The sequence below is a fragment of the Dermacentor silvarum genome, chromosome 1 (genome assembly GCF_013339745.2).
Source record: "Dermacentor silvarum isolate Dsil-2018 chromosome 1, BIME_Dsil_1.4, whole genome shotgun sequence".
In the NCBI taxonomy this organism is placed as follows: Eukaryota; Metazoa; Arthropoda; class Arachnida; order Ixodida; family Ixodidae; genus Dermacentor; species Dermacentor silvarum.
This window is the reverse complement of record NC_051154.1, coordinates 335623666-335651538: the sequence shown is the minus strand read 5'-3', so window position 1 is coordinate 335651538 and position 27873 is coordinate 335623666. Positions and strand designations below refer to the sequence as shown.

General features: G+C 45.5%; 3 protein-coding genes and 7 non-coding genes across 11 annotated transcripts; 2 read left to right on the top strand and 8 right to left on the bottom strand.

Annotated features, from left to right (window-relative positions):
- Positions 1–3985: 3985 nt before the first annotated feature.
- On the top strand, positions 3986–5547 carry LOC119443671 (uncharacterized). The gene is made up of 4 exons (XM_037708397.2): positions 3986–4037; positions 4224–4387; positions 4764–4893; positions 5395–5547. Exons 2-4 carry the CDS (start codon positions 4224–4226, stop codon positions 5545–5547), a joined length of 447 nt encoding a protein of 148 aa, XP_037564325.1. The 5' UTR covers positions 3986–4037.
- A 145-nt stretch (positions 5548–5692) lies between these two features.
- Positions 5693–9463, top strand: LOC119443655 (uncharacterized). 2 transcript variants are annotated; one of them, XM_049660467.1, is made up of 3 exons: positions 5693–5979; positions 6047–6481; positions 7751–9463. In XM_049660467.1, exons 1-2 carry the CDS (start codon positions 5693–5695, stop codon positions 6477–6479), a joined length of 720 nt encoding a protein of 239 aa, XP_049516424.1. In that variant the 3' UTR covers positions 6480–6481; positions 7751–9463. The 2 variants fall into 2 exon arrangements, with proteins under 2 accessions (XP_049516424.1, XP_037564324.1); XM_037708396.2 differs by lacking the exon at positions 7751–9463 and having other exon boundaries at positions 6047–6595.
- A 6847-nt stretch (positions 9464–16310) lies between these two features.
- LOC119443639 (transcription factor Adf-1) lies at positions 16311–23570 on the bottom strand. The gene is made up of 4 exons (XM_049662231.1): positions 23396–23570; positions 21614–21794; positions 17175–17216; positions 16311–16764 (listed from the first exon to the last, which is right to left on the bottom strand). Exons 1-4 carry the CDS (start codon positions 23568–23570, stop codon positions 16311–16313), a joined length of 852 nt encoding a protein of 283 aa, XP_049518188.1.
- Positions 23571–23920: 350 nt separating this feature from the next.
- On the bottom strand, positions 23921–23994 carry Trnav-uac (transfer RNA valine (anticodon UAC)). The gene has a single exon. It is a non-coding gene; the product is annotated as a tRNA-Val (tRNA).
- A 79-nt stretch (positions 23995–24073) lies between these two features.
- Positions 24074–24146, bottom strand: Trnav-uac (transfer RNA valine (anticodon UAC)). Its single transcript has one exon. It is a non-coding gene; the product is annotated as a tRNA-Val (tRNA).
- Positions 24147–24226: 80 nt separating this feature from the next.
- On the bottom strand, positions 24227–24299 carry Trnav-uac (transfer RNA valine (anticodon UAC)). Its single transcript has one exon. It is a non-coding gene; the product is annotated as a tRNA-Val (tRNA).
- A 79-nt stretch (positions 24300–24378) lies between these two features.
- Trnav-cac (transfer RNA valine (anticodon CAC)) lies at positions 24379–24451 on the bottom strand. The gene has a single exon. It is a non-coding gene; the product is annotated as a tRNA-Val (tRNA).
- Positions 24452–24530: 79 nt separating this feature from the next.
- Trnav-uac (transfer RNA valine (anticodon UAC)) lies at positions 24531–24603 on the bottom strand. Its single transcript has one exon. It is a non-coding gene; the product is annotated as a tRNA-Val (tRNA).
- Positions 24604–24683: 80 nt separating this feature from the next.
- Trnav-uac (transfer RNA valine (anticodon UAC)) lies at positions 24684–24756 on the bottom strand. The gene has a single exon. It is a non-coding gene; the product is annotated as a tRNA-Val (tRNA).
- Positions 24757–24836: 80 nt separating this feature from the next.
- Positions 24837–24909, bottom strand: Trnav-cac (transfer RNA valine (anticodon CAC)). Its single transcript has one exon. It is a non-coding gene; the product is annotated as a tRNA-Val (tRNA).
- Positions 24910–27873: the final 2964 nt, after the last annotated feature.

Sequence of the window (27873 nt, the reverse complement as noted above, 5' to 3'; positions counted from 1 at the left end):
GTTTTATGTTTAGGCTATACTGACACTATGCAAACTATATTTTTTGTCATAATACGGAATACAGGCCGCAGAGTGCGGCTCATAAACACATCGGGATAATGAGGTGTAATTTCTGGATACATTTCTCGCTGTGGGTAACATAGGAGCCCCTTTCTCGCAAATATGTCTTGGTTGAGAGCGCGTTTGCTCAAAGTGGTCTGATTGTCCGCTCTTTCCGTATAGCTACCGAAGTGACTGTGACATCCTTTCGCTGTTTAAAGCTTTAAGCCTTTCGATGCCAAGCGCGCCTGAAATATACACAAACAACGCGCTTGTCCGGAACCAGAAAGGTCGCAAGCATCATGCTAAGGTCGGCATTACCATTCTACGGGTTAGTCGCGTCCTTGAGCAAAAAAGAAAAACCGGGGAGTGACAAGTCATTTTTAACGACGGGCTGTCGCTCTTATCGTTATCACAAATGACGACTTGCGCCAACGTACTGCGCTTCGTCGGGAAGCTGTTATGGTTCATTCTTTAGAAAGGGTATTTATTTTTTGCCGCAACGTAACTTACGTCATCGGGGCAGATTTTAAAATATAAAATTCATGTGTCAGGCGGTGGTACCTAGGTGACATGAATGCCTGAGAAAGATGGACTTGTACAGTCACTTTCTTTTGGAAGCGCTGATAACGTTGCAATTTAAACCACAGTACAACTTCGTACATGGTATTTTCCCTAACAGCTTAACAGAAGGCTAATCAGTCCTGATATTATTAAACTTATTACTTTTCAGCAGAGACACTCTCCGATGACTTCAATATATAAACAATAAAGGGCTCTGTAATTTCCACCGTGACTTTAGGTAGGTACGTTGGCGCACTTCATGTGATCATCCCAGTCAGCCTACTCACATATATATACCGCATTACTAATCACATCTACCATGGCCTCGGCTACATCCCAAGAAGCAATTGCCTACCTATTTTGATTACTTGAAACTCGGTAAGCTTAAGACAGGACAACATTCGAATAGGAATGCGTAGTATGGAATTAGCATGGAACCTACCGTGATATAGAACGTATGCGTTGCACTCGACTCTGTCCATAATCGGACAGTAGCATTCATTTACTTTGACTATTCATTTATTATCAGTGTTAATAAACAAAACGCATGCTGTACCGATCTTTCCCCCCACCTCACCCCAAATTCAGTTGGGATCAGGCTACCACCCTGCTGTCTGCTACAAACAAATACGTACCCTTCACCCGCCCGCCTCCACCTTATATTCCCTGAAGTTTACAGTACCGCCAACTGCCGGTGCTGTGGCACTCACCCGGCTACGCTTCCGCATATGCTGTGGGAGTGCCCAGCACAGTGCACTCACATTCACACCACGACCCTCTCGTCGAGGTTGCGTGAAGCTCAGCGGAGCTCCGCCCTCGACAACCAAACCTGGGTGACCCAGCACGCCAGTGAGGCGGCGGCGAGGCAAGTCTCGACGTCCCCTCATCGCTATGTTGGCGTCGTGAAGTCGCCTGAGCTTGCACAAGTTCTACAATTCTACGCTCCAATATTCCATCATCAAGAGTTGGCGCTTGTCATCACGAATAAGCTAAAAAGCAACCTTGCCTTCAGAACGTATAGTCAGTGTCAAAAACTTTCGTACCCCGGGAGGTGAAAAAATATTTATATTTCTACGCCTTAGTCACGCATCATAGTATTCGGATTTACAGCGTATACTGGTCTAGAGTAAGCAAAACAAATGTTTTGCATAGTTTTACTGGCTGCGGGCGTAGCTGCGTTGAAAATGAACTTATTCGCAGAACCTCGGCCGCGTAAACTTTGGGCGGCGACTGTGCAATTGAACACCTGCATTTTCTTGATTCTGCACACAATTTTTTTTAATGAATGGCCTTCCAGCCAACGTCATGCAGTGCTTACACCTGGTTAATTTTCAGGACAGCCATCTCAGACATGACTTATTAAGTAGAAGAACTCAACTATTATGTAGTACGTCATTATTATCACCAATCAGGTGTAATAAATATGTAAACAAATAAAGGATAATGACATTGCCTATGAAATTTTACTAAAATCTCAGGACTACTTCAAAACTTCGCCTGTTCGTCTTGTGTATGTCCCTATACTTTTTAGGAAACTGAAAGGGAGAAATTCAAGGGTGAAATTGACATCTCTTGTGGCACCATGGCAGAAAAGGGAAGGTGTGGCTTAGTGGGCCCATACGAAAGGATCAGCTGCCATTGTGCTACTCACGCACAAGGAACGACACTTTGGTATTTTATTTACAGGCAGTAAAGTCATAAATGGTGTCAGTGGACGCTGGCGTGATCATGACAATATCACCGTACCGATATGGGTCATAAACGATTCTAATAAGGGAACATTTCTGCAAAGCCGTCACGGTCCTTTCTCATGTTTCTTCAATTGTTCAAACACGTTAAATTTGGTGTAGGAGAATTACTGAAGAATTGTACCAGTAATTATATCATGGTGCTGCGATCTGATTCAGCAATAGAGTTAGTTAAGAACTGAACAGCAGAATGCCATAGCAACTTTGGTGATTCTAGTCGAAAACAATGTCTTCTTGCAACACTTTGTGGGCATAACTCAAAAAGGGTGTGGTCTGTGATTGGAATCGTTCTCTATTTTTACACGACAAACTACATTAACACGTCCCGGTGTCTTTTCGCATAATTTCCAATACTCCTCTGCGTACGTCGTCGTAAAAGGATATGAAGACCTTTAGTATTTCTGGAATTTCGTAAATGTGTATGGGAATGGCTCAAATGATAAGACACGTGCGCTGCATATTGAGGATAGAATGTTTATGTTTCGAGTTATTGGTTTGTACTAAGCAAAAAAGCTTGTGAAATAATTCGGACAACCTTCATTCGCACCGAAGATCCGGTACGCAAAAATTCTGCTTTGATATAATGCAAACATACTCAGTCAAATAGCTTCTGTATTCCCTTGCAAGAATGCTACGTCTGGGGCTGCAGCCAAGTTTTCTACTTCTGTGTCTTTTAATTGCACACACTGGACACTATTTATTTTTGTGGTACGTTTCAAGCTGCACAAGAATCGCACAAACACGTCTTTTCTATGACATAACTGAAGACGCAAAAATATTTCTTAGTAATGTCTTCATGAATGTTTGCCTTAAGAAAGAAATGAACTTTCGAAACACGTAACCTGGGTTTATTGTCTCAAATACATTACACCTAAAGAGCAAAAGAAGTTTGGAAGCACGTTCGCATGTTCACGAAATCAGCCAGCAATTTTTTCAGAAAGACGTTGGTACAGTAGAAAGAAACGAAACAAGAACCGTAACTAAATGACCTGCATTTGGGAATATGCCATCTGGCGGGAAACCGCCAAACTAAGCAGCGACAAAGGGATAAAAAAATAGCGGCGCCTCTAGCTTCGAACCTGCGAACTCACAATCGTGGTATCAGTGATCGTAATCTGTGGTCGCGCAGAACGCTCGGCTATCGGTTCGACGTGCTGCTGGGGGCAAAAACTAGGTTTACATACGTACCACAATAAATTCTGCGACCTTGTCATGAAAACTGCGATTTTGGAACGACTTTTTTGCCATTTCAAGAGCTGCTGCTGCAACTAGCTGAAAGCTGAGTCATTGAAGTTGATAAATCCCCGGTAATACGTCGATCGATGCAATAGGCTCATCGCAAATTGCTTTTTACTGGCCAAAACAGCCTCCAAAATTTGGCCTTTTCCATAGACTCCCCTACTTCGAACTTCGCCCGCAATTTGGAACGGGTTTTCCGTCTTAAGTAATGGTACCGCTTGCATGAGATGTCGGGCTAAGCTCCTAGAGCCTATTTCCACGGTAATATTTTGAAAGATGGCTTCTATTATTAGTTATTTGGGAAAAACGACGCTCTCCCATAGAAAATGCGCATGTTTGCAGAGGCGGCCGCTAGAGGCGCTGTTCGGTGATGTCCCAGATTCCTGGTATTGGTGGGTGAGGCCTGTCTTCCTACACCGAAAAACGGAAGGCCGCTACCATACAGCGGTAAGTACGAGTTCTTTATTTCACACTGCTTGGAACTGGAAGGCGTTCTGCGAAAAGCTGTCAAAGCACCATCGGTGCAAAGCAAATGCATCTCTTGATGCGAAATTTAAAGCTAGTGTCCTTCCATTATACTAGTACGCGTGGACTGTCGCAAATACTTTAAGTGAATATTTTTCTTCCGTACAGATGCAGCGCATGCGCGAAGGCGACCACGAGTTCTTTTTCAAATATTACCGAATGAAGCCTGGAATGTTTGACCTACTGCTGTCGTACATCACAGAAGACTTAACCCGCATGTTTGTCATCAGAGAGCCAATAGCCCCTGCAGAACGCTTGGCAATAGCCTTGAGGTGAGCCCCCATTTATTTCGCAATGCATTCGCCAACTTCCTGCTACTTTGCATAATCGCAGTCCTCGCTAATAGGAGCGGGGCTGTAAATGTCATTTTTGTTTTTCCAGTTAATGTGAATACGCAAAATAGTCATGTGTGCTAACCCCACGGCCCCTGCTGTAGAGCCAGACGTAGTGAATAGATGGTCTGCCATGCAAAAATACCGGTGACCGCGAGCAACAACGCCGCCTGTACCGCACTTCCTCCTGGCATTCCCCAGCCTTCATAGTACTCAGCATTAGCACTCTATTATCCATCATTTGCACGGTCCAAGAGCAGTGCAGATCAGAATGGAAAAAGCAGTTATATACATTTCAATGTTCTCTGTATTGCAGCTATCTGGCCTCAGGTCAAGATATTAAAGACGTCGCCATGGCCTACAGGGTAGGCATCGAAACAGCTCGCCTGAGCATCCATGTGTCATGTCGTGCCATTTGGGTTCGACTGAAAGATCACTTCATGAAGGTATGGTACCTATAAGCACAACGTTTACGAGTTGAACTCACATGCTTTCATGCTGTAGTAGTGCAATTAAGACAGTTCATATTGTTTTTTTTATTATGGTTGGAACAGACTAAATGACCAAAGACGAGCAGAATGCAGATAGAGAGAATTCCTATGTGTGCCTTCTTCCGACTTATCGTTTGGCAGCTGTTATAACCATCTTTATTAAGAATTGTTGAACAATAATGTCCCCGGAGCCAACGTTTCTACAAGTGGACTTGTCTTTGTGAGGACCCTGTTATTGAACTGTTAGCTCGAGCGGCATTCCCTGTTCAACTACTGTTGATCTCTTCAAGTGTTCATGTTCCTGTGATCATTTCTCCCTTTTCACTTTCATTAACGCAGAATATTTGTACCCAAATGTGTAGTTGCCACATACTAGCAAAGACTTAACAATATATAACATTACGAATAATGGCATTTTCAGCGTACCAAAATATGACATTTTCCGTGATCATGCAGGTGCCCACTGAAGCCGAGTGGATGCATATTGCAGATGGCTTTGCAAAAACATGGCAGTTCCCAAACTGCCTGGGGGCTGTAGACGGGAAGCACATTGCTATAACACAGCCTCCCAAATCTGGAAGCCTCTATTACAACTACAAGGTGACTTAAGCTCCCGTGCACTCTAAGAAATTCACTATTAAGGCCGAAAGAGCATGGAACATGCTATTCTGGCTTACTAGTAACAATGCTGCTACAATATGTGTACTATCACTGATATATTTCTTCTGTCTAGCACACATTTTCCATTGTCCTGATGGCAGCCGTGGACAGTGAATACAAATACACCCTCATCGACGTCGGTGCAGAGGGCCGCAGAAGCGATGGAGGGGTCTTGAAGAATTCAGAGTTTGGAAAAGCCCTCGAGAACAGAAGTCTAGGCCTACCGTCAGCTGGCAAACTCCCGGGAAGTGGAATCGTGGCACCGTATGCCTTCGTAGCTGATGAAGCGTTTCAACTTAGAGAAGATTTTATGCGTCCTTTCCCAGCGAAACAGCTGAGGGATGATCGAAGAGTGTTCAATTACAGGCTCAGCCGGGCACGGTAAGTGGTACACTTTTGAGAACTCTTGTTATGCAGCAGTACTTAGTCTCGTAATTTTTTATTACAGAAGGTGTGCAGAAAATGCCTTTGGCATAACGGCAGCGAGGTGGCGCATTCTGCTAAGAACCATCAACCTGCACCCTAAGAATGTCGACTACATTGTTAAAGCAGCGTGCATATTGCACAATTTCCTCACTGTGCTCAACAGCCAAACGCGAGTGCATGCAGACAAGGAGGACAAGTTCGGAAATATCATTGCAGGCCAGTGGCGACAGCGCATTGACACGGAAAAAGGCAGCAACGCTGAACCTCGCTACTTCGCCCTAGAAGCAACACATGCACGAAACTACAATGGCAGCGCTGCAGATGCCCGGAAGCTGTTCAATGCGTATTTCTGCAGCAGTGCTGGGGAGGTTTCCTGGCAGTGGCTGCAACCAGGCATTACAAAGGAAGAGGCCATGAGACATGTGCACGAGGACCAGCGTCTGGCACCTTGCTGATAGTAAGCCTTTTAATTATTAGTACTCAAGGAATTCAGAGTGTGTAGAAGCACTGATGAACAGTTTATTCACTTTTCAATGATACAACATTGTCCAGTAACATCATCATCATCAGCCTATGTTTATGTCCACTGCATATTAATTTTTAACCGCACTCTTACACTTTCAGGGTTAAGGTCAGTCATTAGTTGTAATTCGTCCCCATTTTTGCTTAATAAGACGAATGTCATCTGCAAACCGAAGGTTGCCGAGATATTCGCCATTGATCCTCACTAGTAAGCCTACCCAGTCTAAGAGCTTGAATACTTCTAAGCACGCAGTGCTTAGAAGTGTTGGAGAGATTGTGTCTCCTTCCCTGGGGGACCCCTTTTTTGATAGGTAACTTTCTACTTGTGGAGAACCAAGGTTGCTGTGCAGTCCTTGTAGATATTTGCCAAGATATTCACGTATGCCTCCTGTACTCCTTGATTACGCAATGCCTTTATGTCTGCTGGTATCTCTACTGAATCAAATGCTTTTTATAATCTATGAACACCATATAGAGAGGCTGATTGTACTCCGTAGTAACATCAACCTCTGCGTACTGCTTCAATAACTTCAGAGTGGTAATACTAAAATGGTACTGTGGCTGCACTAGGCAGTTGTGAGCTTCATATCGGGATATTACGGTGATTTGATTGGCGCCGCCGACAAGAAAGCCTGTCGCAGTACCAAAGCCAGTCTTACGCTACGCACGCTTTCAGTACCGCACTGACGTCGAGCTACCAGTGGAACGCGGTTCATGGCACGAGTTGGCATTAGTGGGTGTCCGAACGTTTTTTGTTTTTCGGTGGACGTTTCCCCGAGATGGGGCGCCCCACGGCCGCGCGCGCGACCCTTCCAAAACGTATCGCGACTAATCCGCCAGGGCAGGGCGCATGTGCTGTTGGGCCGTGAAAAAGGCGGATTACTTGGGCTCCCTGTTCCTCGAATTCCTAATGGTCTCAGTGTTTTGCGGCTTCTCACCGGGTCACTGCTTGTGCCAGCATCCGAGTAGCCGCAGGCTCGCAGCGTGCAGTTGCCTGGGTGTTGGTACAGGTAAGTTGCAAACGTTTCATGCCCTGGTTGTGGGTGCAGAATTCTCGCATGAGTGCTTTTTTTTTGCTATCCCTCGTCTCCGCTTGGCATAGCTCAAGATAATGTCCATCCAGGCCTTGCCGCTGAGCATGAATGTTCTATGCATGTTGATAATTATTTTAGTTGTGCTTTCTTTGTTTTGCTTTATGTTGCAGCGTCAAGTAGATGGGCTCTTGGAGTTGCTGGTGATGATGATACTCAGCTGACAGATTCCTTTGTGTATCCTTTGGTTTTTATTGGTTTTGAAACTACAGTATAGACCACTTGTAACGTAACCGCTTATAGTGCAGGACCGGATATAGTACGGGCTTTTCGGACTCCCGTTAATTTGCCCATAGAACTCCATGTATACGCATACCGCTTACAGTGCAGCCGCGTGAGACGAAATACCGGTTATAATGCGGCTTCTGCGGGAAAATCTCGCCGACAAGGGCGGCAGCGAGCAGGCTTCTCAACAAGGTGCGCCCACCAATGGGAGAGGAGATCAACGAGGGCGATGTGGAGGAGGAGCATGAGAAGCGAAGCAAACGACCGGAAAGAAATGCGTGCGTAGGTTGTCTAGGCGACGGAGAAACCTTTTGCTCTGCTGCTTATCAGCGGTGCATTTTGCACTGAACGCAGCTTCAGTTTCTGTGCACTCGTCGCAATGCGTGTCGTGAAGCGCGAGCGACGCTGTCAATTTAAGCAGTGTCCCGCAAATTTAGTTTGGAGCTACAGTAAAACCTTGTTAATTCGGAAAATCGGTTAATTCGGGCTTATTTGGCCACACATGGGTTAATTCAGACTACTTTCGGAGCTCGGTGAGCGAGGAGCGCCGCAAATGTGCGACGCAAAAGAGGAACGGCGCTAGTGTCCAACCGAAACGAAGCGGCGGAGTCTGCATCGCCACAGCCATCAGTTGAAATCGTACGTGAATGACAGCAACGCTGGGACGCTTCGAGTCTATTTGTGTCTTTAAAGCCTGTATTCTTGCGTTAACCGCCGCGGGCTTTCGTAACTGCATAGTCATCTACGATCGCGTCGATAGTGGCCGCGGTTTTCTCCGCAGCGGTTGCGGCGAACAGTAGTTTCGTTTTTACACGGTACGCGCGTCGGCCGCGTGCATAAAAAACTGCGTAGTCGCCATCGATGATCGCATAGATAGCAACCGCGGTTTCAACTGCAGTTGTTGCAGCGAATGGAAGTTAATTCGTTCAGACTCGGTGCGTTGTCGGGCGCGTGCCTTTAGCACCGCGAATTTGTCGACATTCATAATCGCCTCGATAGCGGTCACGGTTTTTTCCGCAGCGGTTCCGGCAAACAGTTTCGTTTTGACTCGGTGCAAAGCTGTCGAGCTTGAAGAGCACCGGCTACATCGCGATTATGTTTTCGCCAGCTCAGTGGCGAAAATGTAATCACGATGTGCGAGCGATAGTACAAAGTGTGTCTAAATGCTTGGTCAACATGTTCTGCATACGTGCAGGTCTTTAAAATCGTTGTTTTCGCTTATAGTGCAGATATTCGCGACTCCGGCGACTTATATTATAAGCGGTCTACACTGTATTGTGTTGGTGCTATCTTACTCTCGCGTCCTTGAACAAAAGGCTGTAAAACCAGACCATTGCAGTGGCACTCTCGGCAGCACCTGCCTGCTAGAGAGCGCGGTCCCCAGGTGGCGGATGGGGGGCCTGCTTTTGCACATTACAGCAAAAGCAGTGGTGCGTGCACCTCGCGGACCAACAGGCCTTTCCCCCCCCCCAATTTTTTTAGGTACTCCAGCTGAACTTTGGGTTGCAGAGCCAGTGTATGTTGTGGAGCTGAATAAACCTGATGCACTAAACCTGTATTTTGTTCTGTTGACTGAAATGCTGCCGCTACCATGTGGCTGCTGCAAACCTAGCAAAACGCAACAAACCTACAGCTAGCACAATAACGACAGCTAGCACGCTGCCCAGTGCTCCATTGTATGTTTTTATTTGATACCAGTAGTTGAGAGCAAACGATGACGACCATGAGTACAAGCCGTTGCATGCAACATTACATGGCACACTGCAGCCAATAAAAGTGCAAATCACAGATGCAGTTTGTATTTTAGAGCATCTCTTCCTGGCTGCTGCATAGCCTGCCTGCATCTCAGCCTATTTGTTCTACAATCTGTTGCCGGCAATTTTTTACGTTAGATTAACCTTTTGTGTCTGCGTGGTACATACCTTAGACAAAAGGTATGTCCTGCACAGACATTAAAGAACGAATAGAGAACGCTTTGGGGGCACTTTTTGAGATATATGCTGTAGCACAATTGTGTTGCTTTTCTCAATCTACCAGCCACAGATAACACAAATGTGCCATCAGCCCACCCGAAATACATGTGCCCGTACTGGGCAGCGCTGTGCCAAGAATACTTTTGAATGTGTCCTGTGCAATGTTTTGCATGAATATAGTACAGGTTCAGTAGTCCTGAAGTGGCAGCGGGAGCCTTTTGGAGGGATTCGCATCGGTGGATCCTTTATTATATGGAAAATGGGATGTGATCAGTTGCATCACTGACAGTTTAACATTGCCCTTCCTGATTTGAGTAACATTGCCCTTCCTGATTTGAACTGACTGAGTGTTCCTTAATTGTCAACTTTCTTTTCCGATTTTGCGTGGCATGTAGCGCATAACATTTTTGAAAAAATTTACCACACAACTGTCTGTTTCTGTTGGTGATCACATGCACTGGAGAGGTCAGGAAGGGTGCAGCGGCTTGCTACATTCGACAAGTCTTTGCGGGTGCTGGACAACTCTTATAATCATAGAAACCACAAAAAAAACTGCATTGCAGCCCAGGGGCCTATAGGCCTCGCGCTCCGCTTCGAACCAGCGCCATGTATGTGCAGTTGCCGCAGAAGGCGACTCAACTACGGGACATAATCTGTCTTCAAGATGGTTTTTATTGTCTACTGTTATGTTATGAAATTTTTAAAAAATTTAATTGATATACATTTAGATGCCAAAATGTGCGTCTCCAATATCTCATCTTTGCTGTGATAAAAACTGCATTTCATTGCTTAAACGCAGAGATGAAGATAAAACTAAGTGTAGGGCATTGCCATGTTGCTGTCGCCCATCTGGGCTGAAATGGAGGTCTTGATCAATTTAGTGTCAAATTTCTCAAAAGCGGATGTCAAGAATGAGTAAACCACTTCTTTAGAGTTGCACATGCACCGTAGTTTATAACCAGAATGAATATTTCGTGTAATAACTCCCGAGTGAATTTTGAAAATAAAAAGGTGAAGGCAATGGCAATGTATTTACAAGGGGCCTTAGGGGGCTATACAATGGAGCACCACATGGTCATATTCGTCTAGAGAACGAACAGTTCTCGAGTAATACCTCTGTCACATGTAATGTCATTTGCAGTAAATGACATTCATATCGAATGTCATTGCGGTCTTGCATTCCCCGTCTACACGGGTAAACAAAACGGCATTCGCAATTGATGACAACGTTTATCGGCAGGCTGCTATAATGAAACCTTACAAATCGTGCTTCTTGACATGTTTTCACTTATATTGTTAGCAATACAATGGTAAACATGGGATGGTTATTTGAAAATATATTACATTTCGTTTTCACTTATCAATTTTGTAGCTTTTTGCCAAGCCCCTGTCGAGATTACACAAGTCGTGCGTGAATGAGTTCGGGAAACTCGTTCAAACTCATTCAATGGGCAAATGCCACTACCTGTGAATGTCATTCACTATGCTCGTGTATAAGCAACAAAAATGGCATTAACAACTAATCTCATTCGCTGCAAATGACATTACACATGCCGTGTGACGGGTATTAGAAACGTGTTAAAGCTAAACAGCTAATGAAAAGTGGATGCGAATGTGGCTGAAAATTATTGTAATTAGAAATGTTTTAAGTGCATAATCATCTGCATAAAGGGGACCACCCAATTCACAGCGGAAGAGCTACCTGAGCTCGTGTGCTCTTTTGTATAAGGTTTCTCTCTCTGCATAAAATGCACTTTTCCTGAAGCTGTCCCTCCACAAGCTATGTAGCCCTTTGAGTAAAAATATCAAATAGTATATCATCATGCAGTGCAATCAGAAATTGGATAGTGTCAGATTGTGACTTTAAATCACATTCGCTTAGCAAACTTCTGCAGACATCCTAGAATAAAATGCCATCTTTACAGTGTTCGGTAGTTCGACATATGCAAACACGACAGTAATATTATTTCTCCGAAGTCATGTCCTTACTGGCAAAGTTTCAGGGTATGACCTGTAAACCGATATTGTGGAAGGTGAAATTGGCATTTTACAAAATCCTGCAAGTACATGTATGCTGTCCTGGTTGGTCAGCATACACGTCAATGCTTATTTGCAACACAGAGTGCAAGTACTCTTTAGAATAACCAGAACAATTGAAAAGTAATTATCACATAAAGCACCATAAACACGGCCAATATTAAATATTAGAAGATGCCACTATATCTGGCAAGGCATGGACAGTGTTAACTTTGAAGTCAGCTATATTTTATTTATTTCAATGTTGCAAAACAATACAAGGAATTATCAGGAAAGGAATGAAAAGTACAATTCAAGGTAACATAAAAATCGGCATATAACTAAAACATAAAATGCACCATAAACATAACAAAATGACGCACATAGCGTGAGCACATAAAACAAACAACAAAATTAAAAGAAATTGAGAGAAAAAGGGAACGAAATAAGAATGCCTAGAGAAAAGGAGAATTCACTGTGGTATACATATGTATAGGTGAACATATTATGAAAACTGCGGGTTCAGTAGGTGTCTGAATTTCTTTGTTTATTTGTGCGACAGTGCTGTGAAGAACTGGGACAAAATGTTACCCGTATTACCATATGGCTCGGCAAGAAGCAACGAGAACGACGCCATTCAGTCTCCTGGACGGTCGAGAAGTGACAACAATGCTGGATACAATGCTGCCTCATGATTCAAACGATTCAGATTTATGCCGCAGATATTGCAGAGCGCGCCGAAGAGGCAAGACAGCTCACGTGCGTCCGCATAACTAGCCAGCAAGACCGTGATGCCCGACGTTACAATCAACACCATTGATGCGTCGTCTACCAGCCTGGCCAGAGTCTGGGCTTGGACTCCAGTACACCTTCCGTCTCACCGTTTGCATCACCCATAACAATTGCACCCAAAGAAGATGGCACCTTCCGTCTTTGCACTGATTATAGAGCCCTTAACCAGCAAACGGAACTTATACCTTTCCCAATGCCAACGATAGATACCATTATTGACGAAACAGGTGGATGCCGCTGGTTTTCTGGTATTGATCTTTGTAAGGGGTTTTGGCAAATTCCACTTACTGAGGACACAAAGAAGTACACTGCATTTGTTACGCCTTTTGACTTATTTGAGTACAATCGCCTGCCGTTCAGTTGGAAGAACTCTCCGGCTTGGTTTCAAAAGAATATGAATGACGTATTGAAACTGCACATAGGTATTCTTTGTAATGTCTACATAGGTCCTACGCATACCAGACTTCTCGTTGCCTTTCGTGCTCAATACTGATGCGTCGCACTACGCAATGGGCGCAGTTCTATATCAGAAGCCACCACAACAATCTGATCATCAAAAGCACTACGTCATTGGATATTACAGCTATACATTGAAGCCTGCTGAAGTCAATTATACTACCATCTAGAAGGCACCTATCTAGAAGGCACGAAATTCACTATTTTTACCGATAATAAGCTTTGACTCACCTCCTAGGCATGGCACAACCAAAGGGTCGAATCGCTAGATGGGTTAATTACCTACAACAGTTCGACTTTGACATATCACATCGGCCTGGCCCACTATACTGACAGATGCAGACGCTATGTCTAGATTACTTGTCCACGTGACAAGCGAACATCCACAAGAAATAAATCACGTAAACTTATGGGAAGGCACTGAGGAAATGAAGTTTGTAGACGGAAGATATCACGTGCCATCGACAATGGTTCCCAAGATACTTCAACTATACCACGACAGCCCAGTGTCGGGGGGACATGACGGCTTCTGGCGCACTTAGAACAAACAGCTGAAAAGGTTTACTTCGCCAAGTATGAAGGACGACATCAGAAATTACATTCGCACGTGCCACCTATGTCAAGTGAACAAAGTGAAATTCAAGCAGGCGACAGATGTGATGATAACCCCAAAGCATTCAAGCATCTCATTTGAAGTCATTCACTTAGACTTCGCGGAACTTAAAAAGAAGGGAGAAGGCACAAAGAAAACTCAAGCGTTTTTACTCAGTATCGACGAGTGCACAAGAATGATCACTGCCAAGGCAGGAAAAGAAGACGCCAACAGTGTTATTGCTCTTCTTCAAGCTCGATGCTTCCAAAGTACAAAGACGATAGTGTGTGACAATGACCCGGCCTTTCGGAGCAAAAAGTTAGCTAACTGGACACGAGATCATGGGATAACAGTAAAATTTTGCTCACCCTACCATCCTGCAGGAAACGGCCTTGCTGAACGTGCTATAAGGGACATCAAGCAATTCATGAAGATGTACCCAAAATTCCGAGGTGGCTGGAAGTGCTGCCTGGAGGCTGCTACAAGACACCACAACCGGTCTTATACGTGCCGTTTAGGATGCAGTCCTATCTTTGCCACTTTTGGAATTGTGCCTACTCTTCCTGCGGATTGCGAACTCGGCATCCTGGAGAAGATTACGCTTAGTGAAGTCAAGAATAGCAAGAAACAAGAAGACGCCTACAGACAGCGCATGAAGAGGAACTTCGACAAGAGGCGGAACAGCGACATACCAGATATAGAACTGGAAGACCACGTCCTAGTCAGGAAGGGAATTGGAAGTACCAACACAACGTTTTACGGACCCTTCCCTGTGGTTAAAACAGCATCGCAGCACGGTGTATTGAAGACAATTTGGTACCTGGGAGCCACCGGCCAAACAGAGTGCGCCTCAATCGGGAATGTGTTCAAATATTACACCAGGAGGTGTAAACAAAAGAAGCCGGGGAGGGTGAAGCAGACTACTTCTGGAATGTGAAAAGAAGACGAAGAAGAGAAGGGAGAAGAGGAAGAAGAGGGGTCGGCGGAGAATAATATTAAATGGCGGACAACACCCGTCTTACTGAAGTTATGTCTGGTGGTTAGTTATTCTACCCGGACCACTACATCCATTACAAGATTACTCGCAGACGTATCCAACGGCTGGCTAGAAAGATAGAAATTTGCTTTATCTTACTTAACAAGGAGCTCTGAAGGTTTACTTAAACATGGCTTCAGAATAAAAAAAATCACACTGTCTGTACATTACACCATAAAAGGTACACAAGGGTGCTTCATTGTCTTCTGCCTTCCATTCATCCTCGGCCCAACAATGCATGACTAGCAGGTCAACAAGGCATATTAAGAAACATGCACCACACATATTTGAACCACTTCAAGTGCTCATTGCATACATCCAAACTGAATACTCAAAGATGACTTAGAAACAATCCATTACAGGATTACTTGCAGACGTACCCAATGGCTGGCTAGAAAGATAGAAATTTGTTTTATCTTACTTAACAAGGAGCTCTGAAGGTTTACTTAAACATGGCTTCAGAATAAAAAAACATCACATTGTCTGTACATTATACCATAAAAGGTACAAAAGGGTGCTTCATTGTCTTCTGCCTTGTGTTCAACCTCGGCCCAACAATGCATGACTAGCAGGTAAACAAGGCATATTAAGAAACATGCACCACATATTTGAACCACTTTCAAGTGCTCATTGCATACATCCAAACTTTCTTCTCTTATAAACTATACACTATCATAAATAGTTTACAATAATTTGTCTTCTTATTACTTGCACAATCTCCACTTTTGCCCTTACCGACTAGAGTGCCAATCACGCAGACTCGGCTGCTCCACTGTGACATACCCTGGAACCCCGGTCACACAATTCAACAAATGTTTAGTTCAAAATTGCACAATATTCGCCGTGGTTGCTTAGTGGCTATGGTGTAGGGCTGCTGAGCACGAGGTCCTGGGATTGAATCCTGGCCACGGCAGCCGCATTTCGATGAAGGCGAAATGCGAGAACACCCGTGCACTTAGATTTAGCTGCACGTTAAAGAACCCCGGGTGGTCCAAATTATTCCGGAGTCCCTCACTATGGCATGCCTCATAATCACTTTGTGCTTTTGGCACCAAAAACCCCACAATTGAAAAATTACTTCCTTCAACTTGTGGGATTCCTCCGAACTCATTTTCTACTAAAGCCTCATTCACACTAGGCCAACACAACACTGATTTTGGTCTGCCAACTGATGGTGACAGCACTTTACAGGACGGCAAACACTGTGGCCAACGGTTTCAAGGAAGGAAAACACTGTCGGCAAAAGTTGGCAGACCAAAATCGATGTCATGTCGGCCTAGTGTGAATGAGCCTTTAGTGGAAAATCAGTTCTAGGAATCCCGCAAGGGGAAGGAAGTATCATGAAAGGTACAAATTGTCATCCACCTAAATGTAGCACAAAGCTACAAAGGAAACACATACGGGTTTCTCAGAAAATAACGCTTCCCAGTTGAACAAAAATGTCCTCAACTGAGAAGCGTTCTTTTCTGAAAAACCCGTACAGGTTTCCTTTGTAGCTTTGTGCTACATTTGGGTGGATGACAATTTGTACCTTTCATCATTTCTTAGTGCTTGTCTCGTTCTGAATACTTGAATCACTCAAGCTAGCAAGCTTGCTTCAGTGCTTCCAGGAGCTCTAGCACCTCAATTCGCATCCTTAGTCTTTTGTGCTTCGGAAATTCCCTCATGGTTGGGACAAGAGACAGGGCAAAATATTCATCTTCATCGGGGGGCTTGTGCTTCGCTAAACGTTGCGACACATCGTCAATTTCTTGCTGTAAAGGGTCCCCTTTCCGTTTCCTACTCCTCTGTCCGTTAGTTTCACTTTGCACCTGTGGTTTCCGACTGAGAGGATCCTGTCCAGCGGTTTCTAACGTGGTGCTTTGTCTGCTGCTGGTTGATGGCTGGGACACGTCCACGTCATCTTCTAATGCGAACAAATCTTCAATGTCCGCATTCTCTTGCACGGGGCTGCCTGGTGGTGTGATGCTCCGTGGCCGAGTCATAGTGTGAAATAATTCTTGGGCTGACTTGCCATCATCGAGGTTGCCAGATGTCCTGAAATGTGAAGTAGTGCTGTGAAATGAGCTCTCCAGACTAGTCTTCATTAACACGCTTCCACAATATCACTATTTATTACATTAGAAATGTGCCTTTCTAACTGGATGCAAATACCACTATTCAAAATGTCAAGTTATCTGGCAACACTGATCACACCCGCAACATTGCTAATGCCATAGCAGTGGGGGTTTCTTGTTTACTTCGTCTGGAACAAATTTAAGAGTGCAATGTTTGCCAGGGGCCGGGGGGTGTGCTATAGCTGCACAAATACACAAGGGACCAACATATTAATTAAATGTTACACTCCTGCATCTTAGCAGCAGCGGCACACGGTCGGCAGTATAGTCAGCATTGATCACTGTTTAGCATACTGGTTTGATTTTATTAGCTCATTTTGTTGTGCCCACTTAAAGTTCATAAACTTGCCATCATCGAGGTTGCCAGATGTCCTGAAATGTGAAGTAGTGCTGTGAAATGAGCTCTCCAGACTAGTCTTCATTAACACGCTTCCACAAGTTAATGCCATGGATATGTTGCTTCACTTATACCAGTGAACAGCAGTGGGAGGACACCACAAAATAAAGGGTGAAAACAGCAGGTATGCATGTAGCTGTGCTGCTGTGTGTGCAGTTGCATTTTGCCATACCCTGAATAATATGGCAGAAAAAGTCTGTAAATGGTTCTTGACATTCTGCATATGCACATGTAGACAATTATAAAATTCTCACAATTACTAAGTAACTTGTATTCTCAATTTAAATTGATATTTACACCTTGTGGATGAAATAAAATGCGGTCTTCACTATAGGAAGACCTATGAATAGCAAAACTGGGAAGGTTGATGACAAGATGTATGAAAAAGCAGGCATACCAAATGTGGAGGAACAAAGAGGAGAAAAGTGCTTATCTGCTATAAGGTCTGTGGGGATGCGCGATTCTCACGCGTCCCATGATGTTGTTTTCCCCGCATGTCTCCTGTAGTCCGGCTTCTCTGCGTGGCTAAGCCCGGCGGTGGTTGCGGCGCGTTGCGAGAGATGGCGCTAGTGTCGCGATGCTGCGCTAGTGTCGCGATGCTGGCGCCACCGAACGGCGGGGTCACTTGGGGGAAAAAGGTCGGAGGGCTCTCTCTTTGGCTGGGGATCGGCGACCAACACGCACGAACGCTTCGCGCGTGCGCCGGCCCGCTTCGCGCGACCGTCGCGCGAGGCTTAGAGCGGGACACCGGTATGGACGAACACGGATCGTTCGAGCGCGCCACCGTTCGCGTGACCGTACACGTGAACGACTAGGCGATGGTGTCATAGCATGGGGCGAACGTATTCGCTCGCTATCGGGTCGCGGTGAGTCGGACTTCCTTAATTTGTCGCGCGCCCGTGTGAATGTTCTATTGGTTTAATTCGGCTAGTATGTATTAGTGTATGAAAGGTGCAATAAATGCCCTTTTGATTGTTTGCACTACTATGTGTCGTTCCTTTGTCCCAAGAGCACATGTGAGACCCCACATCTGGCTTCCCAACGTGGGGCTCTTGGGGCATCGGACGATAATTTTAACAGCTTTGCTCGGTTCGAAATGTTTCAACCGAAGCGTAGTCCTAGCGTGGATTTTGATCGCTAGTGTCGGCGGTGTGCTTTCTTGAGCGAGGCGACGGTTGCTGTAGCGTGTTTGAACTTTTCGACATGCTAAGCCTTTTCGCGAGTGTTTTGAAGTACACTCGTCGATACGAGAGCCACGTGGTCTGCATCCTGGGAGAGCGATGCCTAGCGCCCGCGGAGCATTGGCAAGCCTGAAGCGAGTGAGTACGGAAGCCTCGTGGGTGGTCCGAATTTCTTATGTAAATAGCTTCTTCTATATCTTTGACTTCGGAAGTCGAGGGTCAGGGAGCCGGGTGGCCGCGGGCCACGGGTGCCGCTACGGGCTGACTGGTATTGCGGCCTGGCACCGGGCGCTCCGACACCGTCTGGGACGGTGGGCGCCGTCAACTCGGATGCTGTGTGCACCGAGCGGAGTAGGACCACCTCACAGAGCTAACGTCTCCTCGCGGCTGCCTGTTCTTGTGCCCATTTTGGGTGATGTTTTCTTTTTTGGATGCCGGTTGTAAAAGTAGCGACGCATTAGGCCTAAGGCTTAATAAAGCCGCCTGTCGCACGTTGAGGGACACAACCTGGTGGACCGTGGTGTTGAGATGTCGCACATTGCTTCCCTCATTAGTTCGCCTCGCACGGATTGAAATTACTCGTTCGACTCAAGAAAGTAAGCTTTGTTCACGTGGACTTAGCATCTGAAATGCCACCCGAAATTTTTGCTAGCCGAATTGAACATCGTACCACGTGGGCGATGCATATGCCGAATTCCTCTCCCTTGCACTACTTTAGTGTTTGTCGAGTGCGTTGAGTGTACGCAGCGTGAGCGGAGTCACCCCTGGTTTGCTGTCACCTGCACATCGTCAGCGCTGCTGCCCCGGACTACAATCGAGCTACCCCAGGCTTTGGAGATGCATGTGGTCAATTCGGCGCAGCGACTTCGGCGGCCGCCAATGTCCGGCTCGCAACCCTCGGCGGCTGGGAAAAGAGCCGGCAGTCACCAACGGCTACTGCGGCTCTCGTCAGCAGGGCGCGAGCGACGCTTGCTCGTGCCGACTTCTGCGTCGCCGTTTCCGGAGTCCTGGGCTGGAGTCGTGCCATCGAATCTGCAGACGTGGTGCTATGACCAACGGACGCCAGCGGTGAACCCGAGTCAATATCGGCTCGCACGTTGCGGATAACGCGTGGACATTTACTCGGCGGCGCCACTGTCGCATGTACTAACTTTTGTTCGCGACGCGCGCGTTGATAGGCCTTGTGACATGTTTCGCCGGCGTATGTGTAGTGATTTAAGGTTGGGGGGATGTGGGGATGCGCGATTCTCACGCGTCCCATGATGTTGTTTTCCCCGCATGTCTCCTGTAGTCCGGCTTCTCTGCGTGGCTAAGCCCGGCGGTGGTTGCGGCGCGTTGCGAGAGATGGCGCTAGTGTCGCGATGCTGGCGCCACCGAACAGCGGGGTCACTTGGGGGAAAAAGGTCGGAGGGCTCTCTCTTTGCTGGAGATCGGCGACCAACACGCACGAACGCTTCGCGCGTGCGCCGGCCCGCTTCGCGCGACCGTCGCGCGAGGCTTAGAGTGGGACACCGGTATGGACGAACACGGATCGTTCGAGCGCGCCACCGTTCGCGTGACCGTACACGTGAACGACTAGGCGATGGTGTCATAGCATGGGGCGAACGTATTCGCTCGCTATCGGGTCGCGGTGAGTCGGACTTCCTTAATTTGTCGCGCGCCCGTGTGAATGTTCTATTGGTTGTAATTCGGCTAGTATGTATTAGTGTATGAAAAGTGCAATAAATGCCCTTTTGATTGTTTGCACTACTATGTGTCGTTCCTTTGTCCCAAGAGCACATGTGAGACCCCACAGGTCACACAGTAGCAGAAAAAGAACAACTGAAAAACCATCTGAATATGCTGATGTGCAAACGATGAGCATCAGCTTTAGCAGGCAAATAACGAGCCTAATAGATGCAAGTTTTTTTATGTATGTTTCCATACCATGTGTGCTCTCAACTGGGGCTGACTTTATCACGTTCTACTACATTACTGAAATGACATGCCTTGATGATGAAGACATATTTCTTCATTTCTGAATCTTAATAAGCTTCACTATCTTCAAGACTAGGAGTACATTTACAATCAAAACAGTGAAATAAAAGGCTAGGCAGGGATGCACTGGCCAGCAATTGTTTATGTCACTTTAGCCTCTTGTTTATGCAATAACTTCTCTGCCTTAACCTTACTTTCCGAACTCATTACCAGCAGTAAGCACCATGCCACACATCAACTACCAACCTGAACTCAGTATAACCATCTGTAAGGATCACTAGACCGTCCCGCCCCATGCTTCCTGCAACCATTTATGGACTGAAAGGCGCACTTTTTTTGGCATTCTAAGGCAGTAGATATGGCTACTTGAAACAAGCCTGCTTCTTTGAAGACATCACCTGCCTACTAAAGCTGATGAGCATTTTGTACATGCAAAACTTCGAGGCCCGAATTGCCCAATTCATTTTTTTACAACTGTCCCTCCCTGAGCAAGCCATGTGCAAACGATGAGCATCAGCTTTAGCAGGCAAATAACGAGCCTAATAGATGCAAGTTTTTTATGTATGTTTCCATAGCCACTGTCTAAGAATACCTCAAAGGGTACATCACGTTTTCAATTCTGTACATCGTTCCACAAACACAGAGGTAACAAGAAAGTTATAGAATACACCTTACATTTGCTGTTTCTCACATAATTAAGAAAGTTGATACAAGGTCAATGTTGTTTACTACTGGCTGTAAGTTAGCAAAAATGTACTGCTCTTAAAAAAAAAGCAGTGGAACAAAAACAGGATAGGGTGTTTTTATCCTACAGCACAAACGTTGGTAAAATCCCAGAATGCCATATTGCACTAGTGTATAAAGTTCCTTCTAGCTGTGGCCACTTTTGTAGGATAGACAGGTTGTTGCATCCTATATTGATTGAGCACAAACAATTGTTGGCAAGTGTAGTACTGTTGGGACTGTTGAGCCAGTGTTGCAGTTACAAGTGTACTCCGTATTTTGAGGGTAGTTAAGTTCTGTGCACTCATAGCAATGAACTGCATTATATTGTCGAGGCATGGCATTTCAAAAAGAGTGGTAGCATGTGCACAAAAAACATGCCTGAATACCTGAAAATTACAGCATTACTTTAATTTGTTTGTGCATACACAAGACAAAGTGATCTGCTCTTCAAGGACCCTGTCACACACAAATGTGTGCCACTAACTTACGCCCTTCCTTCCACAGTGTCCTTCAGGAAGCGGAGCTGATCACTGTACAGCCAGACGTTGTCTGGCAATGAATCTTCAGCGTCATCTGCCCCTGCGCCACTCTTTTGGGAATCCTTGTGTACCTTGGTCACTTTCCGAAAATTGTCCCTAAGACTTTTCCAACGTTTTTGGACGATGACCTCTGCACAAAGCAAAAATGAAAATGTTAGCAGTTGCACATGCATGCAGTAAATTAAATTACACTACAGACACACAGCATATGGCTCAAACAGGCAGCAGAAGCTTAATTTTGACATGCACACTGGAGCTTGGGCCAAATTCCGCATTAGTGATGTCACTGTTGTTCAGTTGCAGTGAAAATGCGCATTGGCAAAGGCTATTTTTTATTTCCTTTGCTTCACCTCCAGCTGTGAAGGCAACAGAGCTGGAGGTCCAGTGCGCAGCAATTGATCACTCGCTGAGAAGGAAAGTTCCCATGTGTGCACCTAAAAATGAATCATTTCACCAGATGCCATCCTACTAATACTCATGTGTCATCTATTTCTGACTACACCTAAGCCCTAGTATAAAAACTCCACCAAGCTGTGCATGCTCAGTATTGAGAAATTCCCATGACGCCCTTCACATACATTTATAATCACTATACAGTCTCTCGCAGCCACAAGACGTCTGTACAGCTGACATGTACCTTCAACAGCAAATGCAGGCTTCAAAAACAGCAGACAAATACACTTACCCCACATGTATTGAGGAGTGACTGAAAACTGTCACTATGCACACAAAAGTGAACATATAACATGACTGTAAAAAAATGCTACTCATGTGCTCAAAGTAAAGCCTCACTTTAAGTACTACGTAGCCATGGCAGCACAAAGTTGGCCCTGTCGTTTTCAGGGCATGCAAATTTTTTCTTCTCTACTTGGGCAGTATTGTAACTCATGCTGACAGTGTATCCTTGTGTAACAATAGGGCTAGGTGGTATGGCATGTGTGAGGTTTATTAAGTTTAGAGAATTAGAAGTGTATGTACAGATATTAAAAGGCAACCCTAGTGGTTTTCCGGCGAGGTTTCAAACATTAGGGCCGCCCACATCAGGCACTTTAGCCATGCACTGTTCCGAATGCCAGCGTTCCCTAACATTCGACAGGATCAAGAAACTAGCTTATAGTGGTACTGACATTATAATTTTAGACCGGATCTTAGCTGCGTGTGCGTCCGTGCACCTTCAGTGGTTTTATATAAAGAGCATGTGTCACGCGGGATAATTTGTGGTATACCTGTATGCATACGCCTTGCGTGCCATGTGCGGTCTTATGCGCAACAAATGTGAAGTAAAATTTTCTTCAGATGAGAAAAAACACGTGTTCCGCTAGCTAAATCCAGCTGTTTTAGCTTTTACTTCGCGGAAGTACGCGCTTGTCCTCTCTAGCTCACCTCGAACACGGAATCGGAGAGTACTACTGCAAACATTTAGTAAAAGTTCCTCACATCTCGGGGATTACTGTTCCCATCAAACCGACTGCCGACAAATTTTCTTTTTCTTCACTTGTCAAATAATTTTATCGCGTTTTAGCTGCCGTGTCTATGCATGCGTGCTCTAGTACAATCGAACAAAGCCGGGAATGCTGCATGGCCACGCTGCTTCGGCCGTGTCTCGCTTCTTCGCTGCTTGCAATAAACATGACCTGTCATTAGCATAGCTCTTTGTACGGCTTGACTTCAATACCATTCATCCATGACTTTCACTCATTCAATTGCACAGATGAAATGTTTGAAACTTACCTGCGCCAGAAACATTCGGCAGCACAGCAGCAGCTACCTCCGACCACAGCACCGCCTTCTTAAAACGGTTTTTGTGATCCTTGTGTCGCGGCTGCCACAGCTCCGGTCGTATTTCCACGCAGGAGATAAGTACGTCATTGTCAATGATGCTGTACAAAGCTACACTGTCTGCCATGGTGCTTTTGTCAGGCCGGAGCACGAGCAAACAACAAACTGCTTCGCACGCAGACTACACACTGTAGCAGAGAACATACCGGAAGCTCGGTCTGTAAGTGGCCTCCGAGTTCACTCACATGGCACGGTGCACTATCTCGGAGGCTATATTTTGTTTGTCTCCTGCGTCTACCGCCACTTCCGCCGTCAGCGCTGCAGTCTGGCCTTCTCCGTCTTGCGGCGCCGACCGGCGGCGCATTGTTCTCCACGCCGCCGGCCGCCGTCGCGTGGCGCCTGCCGGCGCCGACGCCGAAAATCCGTCGGAAATACGTTCCTTGTGGTTGGGCCTATAGAAATAAAAACGAAAAGCTTTGTTCCCAGCCCGGGATCGAACCGGGGAGCTTGCGCGTGTAAGGCGCACGTGATAACCACTACACCACGGGAACCGAGCACGGAGTAGAGTATTTCGCTCCCCCTTTTCTTCTGCGCGTATACGATCGCAATAGAAATAAAAACGAAAAGCTTTGTTCCCGCCCGGGATCGAACCGGGGAGCTTGCGCGTGTAAGGCGCACGTGATAACCACTACACCACGGGAACCGAGCACGGAGTAGAGTATTTCGCTCCCCCTTTTCTTCTGCGCGTATACGATCGCAATAGAAATAAAAATGAAAAAGCTTTGTTCCCACCCGGGATCGAACCGGGGACCTTGCGCGTGTAAGGCGCACGTGATAACCACTACACCACGGGAACCGAGCACGGAGTAGAGTATTTCGCTCCCCCTTTTCTTCTGCGCGTATACAATCGCAATAGAAATAAAAACGAAAAGCTTTGTTCCCGCCCGGGATCGAACCGGGGACCTTGCGCGTGTGAGGCGCACGTGATAACCACTACACCACGGGAACCGAGCACGGAGTAGAGTATTTCGCTCCCCCTTTTCTTCTGCGCGTATACGATCGCAATTGAAATAAAAACGAAAAGCTTTTTTCCCGCCCGGGATTGAACCGGGGACCTTGCGCGTGTAAGGCGCACGTGATAACCACTACACCACGGGAACCGAGCACGGAGTAGAGTATTTCGCTCCCCCTTTTCTTCTGCGCGTATACGATCGCAATAGAAATAAAAATGAAAAAGCTTTGTTCCCACCCGGGATCGAACCGGGGACCTTGCGCGTGTAAGGCGCACGTGATAACCACTACACCACGGGAACCGAACACGGAGAAGAGTATTTCGCTCCCACTTTTCTTCTGCGCGTATACGATCGCAATGGAAATAAAAATGAAAAAGCTTTGTTCCCGCCCGGGATCGAACCGGGGACCTTGCGCGTGTGAGGCGCACGTGATTACCACTACACCACGGGAACCTTTTTTTTCTTTATTGCCTGTTTACATGATACAGAAGGGAAGAAGACAGAGGGTTTCAAAACTTTTTGAAAGCGGTCAACTCATCAAGCAGTCCCACCCAATCAGGTAGCTGTGGCTGTGCACGGTAAATCTCTCGCATGTACACTACATGTTCAATAAAATTTTCCCTTACAGTGTGAGGGTCAACGTCGGCATGTCTTACTGCCATTCTAGTTTTCCATGTACTATGGAGGCTCAGGACCATTATCATGTCGTAGGGAATGTCACCATCATTCTCAACTGGTACATATCGGATTCCATGTGGCGTAATCGGCAGTTCCTTTTTAATAGTTCGCTGAAGGATGTCCCAATGAAATATTGGATCCCAGCAATCGATAAATACATGTTCCATTGTTTCTGGTTTTTTGCATATTATGCAGTTGACTGTCCACGGTACGAAGATTCCTTTGTCTTGTAGCCACGTTTTTACCGGTAAAGTGTTTGTATGGAGCTTGAAAAGAATGATTTTACATGGGGTTTTATCGGCATTCCTTTAACTCTTTTTAAGACGTCTTGTCCAGAACCTCCAGTGTATATGCTTCTGTACAAGGGAACAGGCAACATAACATCCAATAAATCTCTGTACAGGTTTTTCCTTTTCACTGTACTCAAATATTCAAACGAAAAACCCACCGTAACGTGGTCTTACTTGTACAAACAATGAATTCCGGTAGTGAATTGTGCAGGCGAACTTGTATCACCGTGCGCAAAAATGGGTCACACTGATCCCTTAAAAACATAAAACGTGACACAATTTGTCTGATAAAGAGGTGCGACAGACCAAGCCCACCTTTCTTCACGGACAAAAACAGATTAGTGCAACTAGTTCTTTCCCAACTCCCTCCCCAAATAAACACTGCAAAAACTCTGTGAATTTTTTGTAGGTTAGCCCGGGACATGAACAACACCTGCATCACATACCATAACTTGGCGACTAAAAATATATTACAAGTAGTCGCACGTGCAAACATTGACAGATTCCGACCCTGCCATCCCAGTATCTTATCCTTGACCCGCTCTGTTTCTTCTTTCCAATATTGTTCGGTATCCGCATAACATTGTAGAGGGGCACCTAAGTACGTTGTTGGCATTCCTGTCCATTGAACGCCAGCGAATAATTCAGGTTTTTCGCTCCACTCGCCATGCCAAAACCCTATGGTCTTCTCCCAATTAATCTTACATCCGGCTTCCTTACAATAGTTACCAGCCAGCCTAACCACCTCTTTGATGCTTTCCTGGTCTTGACAAAAGACAGCAATGTCATCAGCGTATGCGAGTACCTTGACTTTTGTCGCTTCAAGCATAAAACCGCGAACTTTTTGGCTAATAATTAGGGTCAAGCAGAAAGGTTCCAAGTAGAGATCAAAAAGTAATGATGACATTGCACATCCTTGCCGAACACTGGAGAGAAGTTGGATTGGTTCACTTAACTTTTTGTTTATAATGATCCGCATGCTGCACTCTGAGTAAGCCATTTTAACTCCATTTAATATCACTCCGCCTACATTAACGTATTCTAATAGTGAAAAGAGTACTTCATGGGATACATTGTCAAATGCTTTCTCCAAGTCCAGTTGCAGCACTGCAACCCGACAGGAGAGGGCATCACAGCACTCAAGCACACACCGAGCTACATGCGTATTCGTAGAAATTGTTCGGCCCTTGATGCCACATGTTTGATGTGGTCCCACTAGCTGTGTTACGACACGTTGAAGTCTTTTCGCTAGCACTTTCGTAAATATTTTGTAGTCACAGTTTGTAAGGCTTATTGGTCTGTAAGATTTTACTGACAACAGTTTAACCGGGTCTTCGCACTTAGGGATTAGCACTATATGAGATGTTCGGAAAGATGGTGGCATCCGCTGTGTTGCATACGTTTCCTTGAAAACAGTATGCAGTAATTGGCTGAGCTGATGTTTGAAAGCCTTGTAGAAGGCCGCTCCTAAACCATCAGGCCCGGGAGCTTTTCCTGCACCCAGTCCATCGATGGCATCTTCAATTTGTCGTAATGTAATTGGAAATTCAAGGTTTGCTTTAATGTCTTCTTCTAAACGTGGCATAAGATTAAGGAAGTCACGCTCAAATCCTTCTTCTAGTTTTTTTTTTCCAAGCAATTCGCGATAATGAGCTACGAATGCTTGCTCTATCATGGTAGGCTCGGAAGTTTCCTCGTTTTGATATATTATTGCTTCTATTTCTTTTTTCGTCGCGTATCTCTTTTCGTCACTTAACACCCGTTTAGTGGGCATTTCGCCATTCCACAATCGTTCCGCCCGTGCTCGTACCATAGCTCCCTTATATCGTTCTTGGTCGATAAGTTCGAGCTTGCTTTTTATTTCTTTTATTTGCTTCATGCAAGATCCAGCATTTTCACACTCTGTACGCATGAAAAATTCTAGTTGGCTAGTTAATTCTTTTTCTTCTTGTTTTTCCTTGCGACGCAATACAGTTGCGCTTTCTATCGCTTTCATTTTAACGTCTGTTTTCAGAATTTCCCAGCTTTTGAGGCAGTCGTTGGTCTGCGCTGTCGTTGAGGAAATAATTATATCTTTTATATCACTCACAAAACAATCATCATCAAGCAGTTTCGCATTAAATTTCCAAAGATCCCAATTAAAATTCGTTTCTCTTCGTTTTTCCCCTAAATTAAACATTACTAGACTATGGTCAGAAAATGATAGGTGTTTGATTTCGTAACTTTGACACAGTGGCACAAGCCGTAATGCAACGTACGCTCGGTCTACTCGCGCATGACTTTCACCTTGGTAGTGCGTATAAACGGATGTTTTCCCCGTCGATAAAAGACAACCGATATCTTCCAAATCATAATCGTTTACAAGTACATTTAAAACTGCGCGCTTGTATCTTTACGTTGCTGTTTTTTGGCGCGATCTTCTGGTCTGCACACACAATTAAAATCTCCC